The sequence below is a fragment of the Gracilinanus agilis genome, chromosome 2, assembly GCF_016433145.1.
Source record: "Gracilinanus agilis isolate LMUSP501 chromosome 2, AgileGrace, whole genome shotgun sequence".
NCBI classification, from domain to species: domain Eukaryota; kingdom Metazoa; phylum Chordata; class Mammalia; order Didelphimorphia; family Didelphidae; genus Gracilinanus; species Gracilinanus agilis.
In genome coordinates, this window is record NC_058131.1 from 238,018,651 (window position 1) to 238,032,367 (window position 13,717).

Sequence of the window (13,717 nt, forward strand, 5' to 3'; positions counted from 1 at the left end):
ATGGGGTTGCTCTGTGGTATGAGGGCTGGGAGGTGAGCAACCCCGAGAAGGCCTAGGTTTGGGAAGTGGGCCGCCCATTAGCTTTCTCCGACTTCAGGACTTTCCAAAGAGTAAAGAATGGGGCCACCCTCAGGGCTTCCAGGCCTGAGGGAGGCTGCGGGATGTGTGGCTGGCCAGGAAGCAGGCAGGGCTGGGCCCCGGCCCATCCTCTTCCCTTTTCCCGGGCCGAGCCGAACCGGGTCGGGCAGTGCAGGCCTCGGGCAGCGCTAGGGAGCAGGCCCACGCCCGCAGGAAGCAGCCGCGACGACGGGAAGCGGCCTCGGGGAAGGGTGAGGGCCGATGGGATGGGCGCGGCGGGGCTAAGGCGTACCCCGCTGGCCGACACCGCCCTCTGACCCGGTCCGGAGGGGCCAGGCCCGGATCGGCCAACTGGTGGGCTGGAGAGCGCGTGGGAGCTGGGGGAGGGGCATCGGCTTGGGGACTGGGGCAGCAAAAGGGAAGGAGGAAAGAACACCCAGCTCGTGGTCTCCTTCACCGACTCTCAGGGCCCTCCCCTAGTCTGAGAGTCCGGGGGAGGAGGAGGGCGACAACAGGAAGGAAGGGGTTAACCTCAGGCAGGCATCCCACTTGCCCTCCCCCCCGCTCCCGGGATCCGGGATCGTGTTTCCATGGCAACCTCGCCGGGGTTGCTCACCCCACCTCCTCCGGGTGGACGCATGCAGCGCGCAGCCGCAATCTAGCCCGCCTCCCCCACCCTCTCTGGAGAGCTCCACTCTTTAACTCTTCGCTTGCCAAATGGTGATGTCAGGGCAGGAAAGCACCATTCTAGCTAAAGGGGTCAGGCTACTTTTAGCAGGCCCTCTTTGACCTTGGGTTTAAATCCAGGCCGGGACCCCTCTTTTGGGGCCAGGACTCGGGGAACAAGGGGGACACCTGGTGGACACGGTGGATAGCACAGTTCAGGCTCGGGCGCTCCCTAGGGAAAGGGGGAGGATGATGCCGCGGGAGACAACCCGCTCACTTCCCTCCCAGAACCTCCTGCCAGTGCTGCGGCCCCAGGGATCTTCCAATCAAGCTGGACCTAGGGACTAGGCTGAAATCTTCGAGCCGAGAAAAAGGTGGAGGGAGTCAGGTGGATAGATCTGGCTCTATCCATAGACTGCTCTTTTGTGTAGAGAACCTTTGGGAACTCTTGCCACGCCCCCTCTCCTCCCCACCCCCCTTCTTCCCCCATTATCCTCATTTCTCCTTTGGCAGAATCAGAGACTCACAGAAGGGGGCTTAGAGGTCATCCACTGCAGAATTCTCTACAGCATCCCTGACAAGTAGTGCATCCATTTAGCACGCTGAGATTCTTGGACTTTGAAGTCAAGGCCCTGCTTCTAGGCTTGCTGGACAGATCACTTATATACTCTGAACCTCCTTTTCTTAACTGTAAAATTGGGATGATACATGCAGGTTACTCATGCATCAGTGTGATGAGTTAATGCTTTGCAGACTTCAGAGGCCTGAGCGATTCCAGTGAAGGGAAGCTAACTGCTTTCAACCAGGCAGTCTATGAGATTGGACAGCTCTGGTTAGGTTCTTTCTCAAAGGGATCCTAAATCTGCTCTCTGCCAACAGTGGTCTATTCTGACCTTGGTACAACATAGACTAAGTCTACTCCTTTCTCTACCTCAGAACCCTTAGAATACTAGCTCTTGCACTCACTAATTTAGTACTTTTGGGCAAGTCAATTCACCTATTCTTGCTTTATTTTTAAAAACCGTTACCTTCCATCAACACACAATACTGTGTTTTCATTCCAAGGCAGAAGAGCAGTAAGGGCTAGGCAATGAGGGTTAAGTGACTTGCTCAGGGTAGTCTAAGGTCATATTTGAACCAAAGACCTTCCATCTCTAGACCAGGCTCTCAATTCACTGAGCTACCTAGCTGCCCCCTTTACCTGTTTTTTAAGGGCCGGAAGTTAGATTAAAAGATTTCTCTTTTAAGTGCTTAAATTAAAAGTCTTTCAGTGCTAAACTCCTTTTCCTTTTAAAGTATTTGGCTTCCCCTTAAGTTTATCCAGCCTTCACTAGCCTCCAAGTTCTTTATATGATATGATTTCTAGACCTCATTCCATCTTGATTGCACCTCCTCTGGCCACATTATAATTTATGACGTGCCTTTTAAAATGTAATAACTAAGGAAGAGAGCACAGAATAGTGGACAGAGTCTCAAAACCAGGAAGATATGAATTCAAGTTCTATCTCTGACCTAAAAGCAAACTTTTAGGTCTCAGGACCCTTTAACGTGCTTAAAGCCCCAAAGATCTTTTTATGTAGGTTATATCTATTAATATTTATCACATTAGAAATTAAAACCTTAGCATTATTATAAAAATAGTTCTGGCCCTGCAAATTCTCTGAAAGGGTCTTGTTCCTGGACCACATTTTGAGAACTAAAGCTCTAAGCAAATAAGATTATAGTTGTAGAGAAGGTGCTAACCTGCATTGGTAGGACAGAAAAGGACCTATTTGTACAAAAACATTTATAGCTGATCTTCTTGTGGTGGCAAAGAATTGGAAATTGAGGGGGATGCCCATCAATTGGGAAAAGCTGAACCAGCTGTGATATATGGGTGTAATGTAATATTATTGTGCTATAAGAAATGATGAGCAAGATGATTTCAGAAAAAGGTGGGAAGACTTAAGTGAACTGATGCAAGGTGAAGGAAACAGAACCAGGAAAACATTGTACACAGTAACATAACAATACTGTACAATGATTGGCTGTGAATGACTTGGCAATTCTTAGCAACACAATGATCCAAGACAATTCTAAAGGACTTTTGATTAAAAAATACGATCCACAATCAGAGAAAGAACTGATGGAGACTGAATGCAGATTGAAGCATACTATTTTTCACTTTATTTGTGGGTTTAAAAAAATATACGTATCTTTTTCCACATCATGACCAATATGGAAATGTTTTGCATGATATCACATATATAATCTATATCAAATTGCTTACCAGCCGGGGTGGGAGGGGGAAGGAGAGAATTTGGAAAGTTCAAAATGTTAGAAAACTAATGTTAAAAATTGTGGAAAAATAAAATATTGAAAGATCAAAAAAACCCTGTATTGGTAAAAATTTACATATTGGGAAGTTCCCTATACTAATGAAATCACAGGCCAGTCTCCATTCCTATTCCCTATTCAGTCAATAATTCTTCCCTGGTTTGGTCAGATGATGATGACGATGATGATTAAATTATATAATCTGGACTGGCAGATCTACATATATACCCTAGGATTGCATTAACTTTTTCACTGCCATATCAGGGTAGATATTTGAATCACAGACTTAGAAAAATTGTTTCTTAGTGATTAGTTTCCAAGGCCAAGGTATCTGGAGTCAGAAAGACATTGGTTCAAGCCTGAACTCAAGACCTGGAAAAATTGCAACTTTACTAAGTCTAAGTTTCTTCAACTGGAAAATGACATAGCTATATCTCATAGGCTTAGGAGGATCAGAATTTAATGTGTGCAAAGTAATTTGCAAACCTTAAAGTGCTATATAAGTACCAGCTATTCTTCTTAGTCCAATCTCATTTTGTAGATGAAAAAACTAAGGCCCAAAGAGAGATAGCTAGACAAAAGTCACATAGCAAGGTATCGGATTCCCATCCTACTGGCTTTTTTTTTTTTTAAACCCTTACCTTCCGTCTTGAAGTCAATACTTTGTATTGGCTCCAAGGCAGAAGAGTGGTAAGGGCTAGGCAGTGGGGGTCAAGTGACTTGCCCAGGGTCACACAGCTGGGAAGTGTCTGAGGTCAGATTTGAACCTAGGACCTCCCGTCTCTAGGCTTGGCTCTCAATCCACTGAGCTACCCAGCTGCCCCCTCCTAGTGGCCTTTTCATTGAATCCGTCAACTTAAAACCCCAAAACAATTTAATGGGTTGACTGCTACAAAAATCAGGGCTTTTCCATTCTTAGTTTTCTTAACTCTCCTAATTCCCCCGTCAGTTTCAGCTAAGCATTTGTGACTGTTGAGATCATTTTGAATCTATTCAGCTACCATATATATATTTTTTTATCCCTCTTGGCTTTGTAACATCTGTAGTTCTGTTAAGTATGCTTATGTCTTCATCCAAGACACTGGTAATATAACGGGACAGGCTCGACGACAGAGCTCTGGCCACTAGAGACTTTCCAGGCTGACAGAGACATTAATTAACACTCTTTGGTTATGGTGACTCAATCAGTTTTAAATCCTCTTGACTGTACTATCATCCAAACAGGGTCTTACCACCTTATCCACAAGCCTATCATATTACAGGAATTCATTTTAACATTCTCCTTTGATTTGGATCTGGGATCCACCCAGTAGTGAAACACATAGATCATTTCACTGATTTCTTTCACAGTCTAGGATTCAAGAAACTGAGGTTCTTGTCCCCACTTCAACAGTAAACTAGTGACAGTGACCTTGTTAACTCTCTTTTGTCTTCCACCTTGGCCTGGCTCAAACTATCGAAGTCAACATTCAACTGCCCCTTCAACAGACAGAAAATCTGGGTTGACTTTTTTCTCCAAAGAGTATTGGGGAGGGGGGAGGGGAGCAGCTGGGTAGCTCAGTGGATTGAGAGGCAGGTCTAGAGCCTGGAGATCCTAGGTTCAAATCTGGCCTCAGACACTTCCCAACTGTGTGATCCTGGGCAGGTCACTTGACCCCCATTGCCCACCCTTACCACTCTTCCACCTAGGAGCCAATACCCAGAAGTTAAGGGCTTAAAAAAAAAAAAAAAAGAAAGAGTATTGGGGAGTTCTCAAAAACATAACAACAAACCTTCTAACATAAATTTGGATGTTTATACTCCTAAAAGGCTGGGCCTCTGCTGCATTTAGGTCTTGGTTTTGCCTATGACTCATCTTGTGACCTTTAGCAAGTCTTTTTGTTCCCCCAGAGGCCCTCCCCACCTTTTATAAAATGACAAAAATGTTTGCTACTGTGTAAATAAAATTAGCTCTAGTCCATTCTATAGTCAAAACTCTACCTACCTGAGATGAGGTCATTACCACCTCCCTTAGTGGGGAGGGGAGACGAGTTACCCACACGTGACAATAAGTAACAAATCAAGAACAAGGGACTGCCCTTTGGGCAGGCCAAATCAGTGTAGAGGCTGCCATTTGTCCACTTGAATTAGAGGTGGACCCACGGGAAGTGAAGAAAGACACTTTCTCTTTAAGTAAGTTGGTTACTTCCTGTTGGGGCAGTTCCCGCCTTGAACTTGGTGCTGAAGGAGCTCCTGAGACCACAGACAGCTTCTACTCTGTATTGTCACGTGGGTAAGTTAGGCTGACCTCCTTGGCCTACCTAGGCTGCTTCTAAAACTCTGCCTTAAGTAGGCACTAGCCTATCTGGTTGCTGGGCCTTATGGCTTGCAGCCTAATTTATTTAAGCTTTTAACCTTCTCTCTCGTCCAGGGCTCCGCAGGCCTGGAATAGCCTCTCCCTTCCTCTTTATTCCCATACCTTTACCTTCCTAAATGTAAATAAACTGCCTAACCCGATGCTGACTTGGGTCTGATTTAATTGATTCCTGGCGGCCACACTTTAAATACATATCTATAAAATACCTAAAATTTCCTTCTTACACTATTGCCCTCCACTGAACTAAAAGCTGGGACAATAAGAAGCAACCAGAAGTCTTAGAGAATCCTGAAAATGAATGCTACATGAATACTAGGTTATTTGTTCCAGATACTTGGTAAAATAAGAGAAACCTTTTTTTTAAAGTATCATTTTAAAAAAATATATCAATTCTAAGATGGAATGGCAAGAGCTAGGCAACTGGGATTAAGTGATTTGCTCAGGGCCACACAACTAGGAATGATGAGTCCACATCTGAACCCAGATCCTCCTATTTCTAGGTCTGGCTCTCTATCCACTGAACTACCTAGCTATCCCAAACAAATGCTATTTTTAATTTTAAAGCACTACTTTAGTAATTGGTCTGCTTCTAGTAATTGGTCTTCTCGTTAACAGGAAAGGAAGAATTGCAACTAGGTGACTCAGTAGATAGAAAGCCAGGCCTAGAGATGGAAGGTCCTGGATTCAAATCTGACCCCGGATACTTTCTAGCTGTGTGACCCTGAGCAAGTCACTTAACCCCAATTGTCTACTCCTTACTGATCTTCTGCCTTGGAAATGATACCAAGTATCTGTTCTAGGACAGAAAGTAAGGGTTTAGAAAAATAGGAAAAGAGGAATTCAAAACTGAAAGTATAACACAAACTTTAAAAGCAAAAGTGTTAGGGTCTGCACAATGCTGTGTCATATAAGTTGAAAACTTAAAAGTCCCAGAGGGAAGGCCACATGTGTATCCCGTAGAACAGAGGGATGCCAATATCATTTTTTGAAAATTATAGCATTTTAAGTCCTTCAACTGTTCTTAAGTCAACTAAATTACTAGCCAGATCTCTATGGTTTGGGGACAGTGATAGGTGAGAGAATTTCCATAGCAAATTGGATCCTGATTCTAGAAAAAAAATCATAGGCCTTTTTCTTGATTCACAAGGCCAATTTGAAAATGTTGGACAGGAAAAGGAATGTTGAAACAGCAGCCATCAATGAAACAAGGCAGCTGTGGAAAAAAAAAAACAGTTATTGAAATTCTAATTTGAGCTCAGCCCTATCATCCAGTGAAATCAAATAAAAAAGTATTAAACAGGGGGGCAGCTAGGTGGCTTAGTGGATAGAGAGCTTGGCTTAGTTATGGGAAGGACCTAGGTTCAAAACTGACCTCAGACACTTCCCAGCTGTGTGATCCTAGGCAAGTCACTTAGCCCCCACTGCCTAGTACTTACTGCTCTTCTGCCTTGGAATTGATTCTAAGGCAGAAGGTAAGGGTTAAAAAAAAGTATTAAGCAGATACTCTGGGCAAGGAGCTGACTGGCACAGTTAGGGGCTATTTCTCTACATTTCTCTAAGCCTTCCTCCCTTTTGAAATTACTTTGTATGTACACAGATGTGTATGTATTATTCTCTCAGCAGAATTTAACTCTTTGAGAAGGCTACTGCCTAACAGTATCTTGTGAAGAGCAGGTGCCAGAGATTATTTGCTGACTTGAGACATGGTGCCAGCTTGCTTTGGAAGAGCCAACCTTTTTTTCCCTACAAGATTCAATGGATATCAATTTTGAAATTTTCTTCTTGTAATCATCTCCCATTTCTTGAAAAATCATTATAAATTCACTAAACAAGCAAGCAAAAGTAGGCTGGGGGTGGATAGCTATCCACAGGTCAGGCAACAGAAAGAATCCTGACTATTCCAGAGCCAGGAGGCACTGGGGATCAGTTTCAGCTGCCCCCAGGTTCCAGGCAGGCTCTTCTGGAAGCCTTTATGCTATAAACCTAAATGCTTTTATTGCATTTAATACCAGGACTGACACATAGCTTGTCTCGGGACTCCAATTAGAAGAGCAGCAGCCCTAGCCATGACAACACAAGCAGTTGTCGACAATTACTTCCAAAGTACATTGTAGGTACGATGTCTTATATTTACTCATCTGTGTCTGATTCCCCTGAAGGATGTAAATATGTAAGCTCTGTGAAGGCAGAGGACATATTTTTTTATTTCTGGCACATAGTAGCTGCATTATAAATGCTTGCTGAGTTGAATTACATTATGAAGGGGGCAGCTGAGTGGCTCAGTGGACAGAGCCAGGTCTAGAGACGGGAGGTCCTGGATTCAAATGTGGCCTCAGACAATTCCTAGCTTGTGACCCTGGGCAAGTCACTTAACCCCCATTGCCTAGCTCTTACCACTTTTTTGTCTTAGAATTGATCCTAAGACAGAAGGTAAGTGTTAAAAAAAAAAGGCGGGGGGGGGGGGGTAGGAATATTGGCTAATGGGGAAAGAGTGAGAACGTGTGGATGGAGAACTCATCCTCATATCAAAACAAAAGCAAACATCATCCCTGATCCCCTTCCCCCTTTTTCCATGCACACTTGAGATTCTTTCTTTCTTTTTAAACCTTTATTTTCTGTCTTATAATCAATACTGGTTATTGGTTCTAAGGCAAAAGAGCAGAAATATCAAGGCAATGGGGGTAAGTGACCTGCCCGGGGTCACACAGCTAGTTAGTGCCTGGGGCTACATTTGAACCCAGGACCTCCTGTTCTAGGCATGGCTCTCAATCTACTGAGCCACCTTGCTGCTCCAAGATACTACTTTCTGAGCTAACATGTAGGCTTTTACGATTTATAGCTATAACAGCTCGCCCCATTAATATAATCATGACAGCTCTGGGGACTTTGGGTGCAGTCATAGTCTAGGCAAGGCAAACCATCTTACCTCAACCAAGTCCAAACCTTGTAAGATGGTGTGTTGAGTGCACCAGGATAAATGGAAGACACGAATAGCTATAATATACACACACAGAGAGTCAGAAAGCCTAGGTTCGTGCCGTCCTGGCCCTATCACTGAACTATTCTTGTGATCTGAGTAAGCTACTTCAGCTTTTTGTTTCTTTCTCTGTAAAAGGAAACAAGGGAGTAGGACATTTACCTTTTGGATATCTATTCCAAGGTTTCTGTCAGCCCTAAATCTATGATTCTATGAAAAAGAGGCACCTGTCCCCGGCACAACACAGGCAAAGCATCTTGTTCAGTTAGAAGCTCTTTAATGCTCAGATTCCGCCTGTCTTCTAGAGCAGAGATGCTTAACCTAGAATCCACAGATGGAACTTGATCATCTTGAACTTGGATGTGTAAAAAGTTCTATCTTCATTTGCACTAACCTGGAACTGAAATTTAGCATCTCCTTCAATTATGATTTATAAAAGGAAAACATTATTCCATTATTCTGAGAAGGGGTCCACAGGCTTCAAAAGACTGCCATAGGGGTCCATGATACAAACAAGGTAAGAACCCTATTTTAGTGACAATGTGCTGTGGTTACAAAGAATAAGAGTGATTAACAGTGAAGCCTGGTACATGAGATTGGGGGAAATTAGGGAAGAGCAAGATAAAAGGACCTTAGGAGATAATAGATCATTCCTTAGTGTATGGTTACATAAATAGTCATATTTAAATGAGTACTGTCCCATCTCTCAATTCTAATGAAGAGAAGGAAATGAGAACCATATTTATCTCACTGGCAAGCTATCTTCACAGTATGTGATACAGATGTATATACTAGGACTGATGGCTCTGTAAAGAAAGATATGCAAGGATACCTTATTTCCTATTTTAAAATGCCAACAAGAAAGATTCTTAGAGTAAGACTTTCTCAGGGCTCCCAGTTACACCTTTCCATGATAAAAGGGAGTATATAGATTTACATCAAATTACCAAATTTTAGAACAAGGCTTTCTCTTTCTTGGCATGAAAACTGGCATAAAACCATACTGAAGGGAAATCTAGACAGGCCCAAGGATAACGTCTTATTTTATTGGTGAAGCCAAATACAATGAAAAGCTGTTTGTTTTTTAACCAAAATAAATAAATCATATCTGTCACTGTGAAGAATCAAAGTGATGATGAGGGGCAGTCACCAATTTCTGCCCCTGCCCCTCACCCCTCAGCTCCCACCTCCTGCCACCTTTTGCTTTGGCACAGGAAAGGATGAGTCAGAAAGTCTCTATCTCTCTTAAAAAAAAAAAAATCAAAGGAGAAAGACAGGGGGTGAGGGGTGGGGGAGAAAAAAAAAGATGCATCAAGAAGGAGAGAGGTGGTGAGAAAACAAGCAAAAAGGGTATGCTTAAGCTCATCAACCCCATGAGGGCAGAACATATGCCATGGGCTGCTGGGACTAGGAGAGACTTTCAGGTCTGGAGACCAAGGCCATCTCCAATAGAAAAGTCATTATTCACATGATGTACATTAACTTGTGGCTCTGTGCTCCAGATTTCACCCTAAAGCTAAGCTGTACATATATGGGACAAAGGGCAGCAATATGAAGGGTTTGGGTGCCAGAAAAGGCCACTGTTTTGCCAATTCCGTGATATGGAGAACAGTCCGTGCTGAAGGGCAGAAGCAATAGAGACTGGAGCTGTCACTGGCCTCTAAAGCATGAGGGATTAGGGCATGCAGAACACATGCAATAAGCCCAGGAGTGATCTCATGAAGGAAAATAAAGGAGGGACAGTGATATCAGAGGAAAGACACTGACAGGGCCACCTGCTTTGGATTTTGGGACTTAACCTCTCTTGAGCTTGGCAAACACAGGAATCCATCTCCCATCTTACCACTTGGAGAATATGGCCAAATCCAGTTCTTGGGAACAGAATGTTTGGGTTTTTTTTTTCCCCTTTTGGATGACCATTCTAGGTTTAGCCCCAGAAAAAACTAAGTGATCCTAATCCTAGTCCTGAAGTAAAAAGACCTCTTCTTTTGGTGCCTGAAGTAAAAAGACCTCTTCTTTTGGTGGGTAGAATCTTTAGCACAGGGGGAACCCAGAGTTCCTCCTTTACATTGTGGGAGTGGAATTTTACCAGGACAGGGAGTGGGAAAATCTGGCATCACTATAGAAAGCTTTTTTTGCTGGGTATGGTTACGGACCAAAAATTGTCCTTAAAATTGTAAAGACAGTAGTACCCCTTTCTCTTTCTGTTATCTGTCCCCCTGCTGCCTCTGCAAAAGGTGATACTTCATGAAGCTAGTCACCTTCACAGAAAGTTGAGATAGCCATAAACTTGAGGGTCATTGAACATTTGGTGGGGATGAGTGAGGCAGATACTTGACAAAGAAATGATAACTTCAATTTCTAAGAGACCAGCTTGGGTGGGTGAAGGAAGGAGAGAAGGAGCACAGGAAAGGAATGAGCAGGACAATAAGGAACAAGCAGAGATTTGGAGGAGAAGCTGGGTGCCACGCTTTAGTTGATCAAGTCTGGAGTTAAGAGAAGAGGTGAGTGGCAGACATGGATATACAGACAGACAGAAGGTAGGGTCCAAGTAGCTATGGCCAGTGCTTAGGATAAACCCTTGAAAGCGTCCAGATCAAAAGCAGTATCCAGGAGACGTTGCAGCTCTGTCAGGTGTGTCTTCTTGTTGCCTGTAGCTGGGGCAGCAGCAGGATCCCGCCCAGCATACCTGAGATAGAAACAAGAGTGAGGGCAGTATATCCCATCTTGCTCCTTCAAAAAGAGCGGTGGGTTCATTTCTCTCCAGGATAACAATGATGATGACAGTTCACATTGGTCTAGATCTTCTAAGGCTTGGCAAAGCCCTTTAATAAACATTATCTCACTTGATCCTCCCAATGTTATTATTACTCCTGCATTTTATAGTTGCAGAATGAAGATGAGAGAAGCTATTTGAATTGCCCGGAATCACACAATTAATGAGTGTCCGAGGTAGAATTCAAATTTATATCTTCCTGACTCTAAGACAGGCACTTCCCATTATGTCACCTAACTGCCTCCTACTTAGGATTTTCTCTGAGAGTCACCCATCAGCATTAAAAGGGGACAGTAAGAGTCCCTTTTAGGATACCAAAGAATACTTTGGGTTGGAATGCCTTTTAGACTCAAAGGTCACTCCCAAAGGATGGAGGGTGGCCCAGGCAGGGAACTAGGAATACTTACCAGATAGGCTTGGCTCGGTCTATGGTTGTCCGAAGTCTTGGCTTCACGTAGTCATAGTAACCCTGATTTTTATGTTCTTCCTGGCACCAGGCCAGCTCTGCATTAGGGTACTTCAGCACTTCCTTCTGCAGGAGGTCAAAGGGGAACGGGGAGAGCTGGGAAGGAAACAAGACCATAACTTCAGACACAGCACAATCTGAAGGAAATAGAGATAATGCAACCAGCACCCTTCCTTACTGCTTCTAAGATGAAGTTCCTATGATAAAAGATGGAAGTTAGTCCCTTCTTATGACAGGGCATTCCTAGGCTAAGAGGCAACTTCTAATCTCACTTGACCTGCTTTTGGAGGCTACAATTCAATTCAACTCAATCTAGATCTATTATGCAAGGTACTCTTTGAATCACTAGGAATATGAAGACAAAAATATGAGAGACTGCCCTTGAGGAGCTTAGAGTCTTTCAAGGAAAGAAAAAAAACATGTACACAAAGAAATAGGAAATGTACAGTCAATATAATTGTGTTTATATGCTGGGATGGAGAGTGGGGAAAGAACCAGTAAGGGGAGCCTATCTGGGTTGTAATTTAATTCAACAAATATTGATTAAGCACCTGCACTATGTGTGTGTAAAGCCACTGTGCTAGGGGATGAAGATACAAAGATTTTAAAAAGTTTTTGACACATTCTACTGTAAAAAAAATATATACAAAGATGAATTAAAGAGGAGAGAGCATTAACAACTGGAAGAGACAGAAAGAAGGATGAAAATTAGGTAATTCAATTCACCAAGAATTTTTTTGAGTCTGCTGAGTCAGGTACTAGGCTAGCTGCTGTCCTCAGGGATTTTACATTGTACTGGAGAGGTAGATGTGAAGGAGGGACCACTCCTTCCCAAGAGCAGACAGACATGGGGCCCATGTTCATGTTACTAGAGTATATGCCAACATCTAGAGGGTTGGTCCCCTTCCTTCCTCTTACCTGCTCAATCCTGGTGATAGCCACATCTGCCTCCATGTTTCGGGCCTGTCGCTCTCTGGTAAGGTCATAGTATACCTTGCCAGTACAGAAGAGAAGTCTCTTGGTGTTTTCTGGGTTCTGGGACGCAGGGCCACTGTCTGGGATAATACGCAGGAAGTTGCTTCCTGAAACAGAGTCCACATTGGACAAGTGTCATCTCTGGAAATTCAGAGAGCATGCGCTCCCAATAATCACAAGAAGCACTAACACCCTATCCCAGTGATGGTGAATCTCTTAAAGGGGCAGCTGATGTCCTCAGGCATGAGTGCCTGCAGAGACGGCTTCGAGTGCCCCCTCTTGCACCTGCCATAGGGTCGCCATCATGGTCCTATACCAAACCTCTTAATTACTAACAAAAAAATCCCCCTAGGAAATGCCACACGAATGAGATCAAAACCTATAGTCTACCTGGCTTGATATTCTATCTCTAAGGAGCAGCAAGGGAAGCACTAAGGGAGGGCATTTGTCTATGTGAAACATCCTAATGATGACTCTTTCATTCATGATTGTTAACTAAGCACTTTCTTTGAATGTTTATTTTCAGTCTTTCAGGGCAATGAATTACATAATAATAATAAAAATAAAAAAATTCTTACCTTCTGTTTTGCTATAAGTTCTAAGACTGAAGAGTGATAAGCCCTAGGTAACTGGGATTAAATGACTTGCCTAGGGTCATATAACTATGAAGTATGTGAGGCCACATTTGAACCCAGGATCTCCCCAACTCCAGGCCTAGAGTTTTATCCATTGTGTATCTACCTACCTACCCCTGAATTAAAGTATTAATACTGATTATGTCAAGCAATGTTTCCTTTTATTTTTCTTAAAAAGTTACCCATTTCAAATTTTAAGAACTGCTGCTGAGTTTTAATATTCAGGGCTTAGATAAACACAACTATATTGAGCATGGTCTATGCCTACTGTGATTTTCCACATACAATTTCTAGTACAACCAGAGTTAAAAACCAAGCTTTTGGGCCCAAGTTAACGTCTATCATCCTCTGTGTAAGGGATAAATCATCTAAGACAAGAGTGTTAAACCCAAATAGAAAAGAGGCCCACTTATCTGCCCTGAAGGCCATACCGACAGTTTTAAATGTAATGCTATGTATTGTTTTTATGTAT

The 13,717-nt window shown here is 43.3% G+C and overlaps 1 protein-coding gene across 1 annotated transcript in view; it reads right to left on the reverse strand.

Moving 5' to 3' along the window:
- Positions 1 to 9,419: 9,419 nt before the first annotated feature.
- The window catches only part of OGDH (oxoglutarate dehydrogenase), a 91,267-nt gene continuing 86,969 nt past the window's right edge, over positions 9,420 to 13,717 (reverse strand). The window contains exons 20-22 of the mRNA XM_044663783.1: positions 12,554 to 12,717; positions 11,577 to 11,731; positions 9,420 to 11,082 (exon numbers count right to left, since the gene is read on the reverse strand). Of these exons, the coding sequence (XP_044519718.1) occupies positions 10,962 to 11,082; positions 11,577 to 11,731; positions 12,554 to 12,717 (440 nt within the window). The 3' untranslated portion in view covers positions 9,420 to 10,961. The remainder of the gene's footprint in view (positions 11,083 to 11,576; positions 11,732 to 12,553; positions 12,718 to 13,717) is intronic.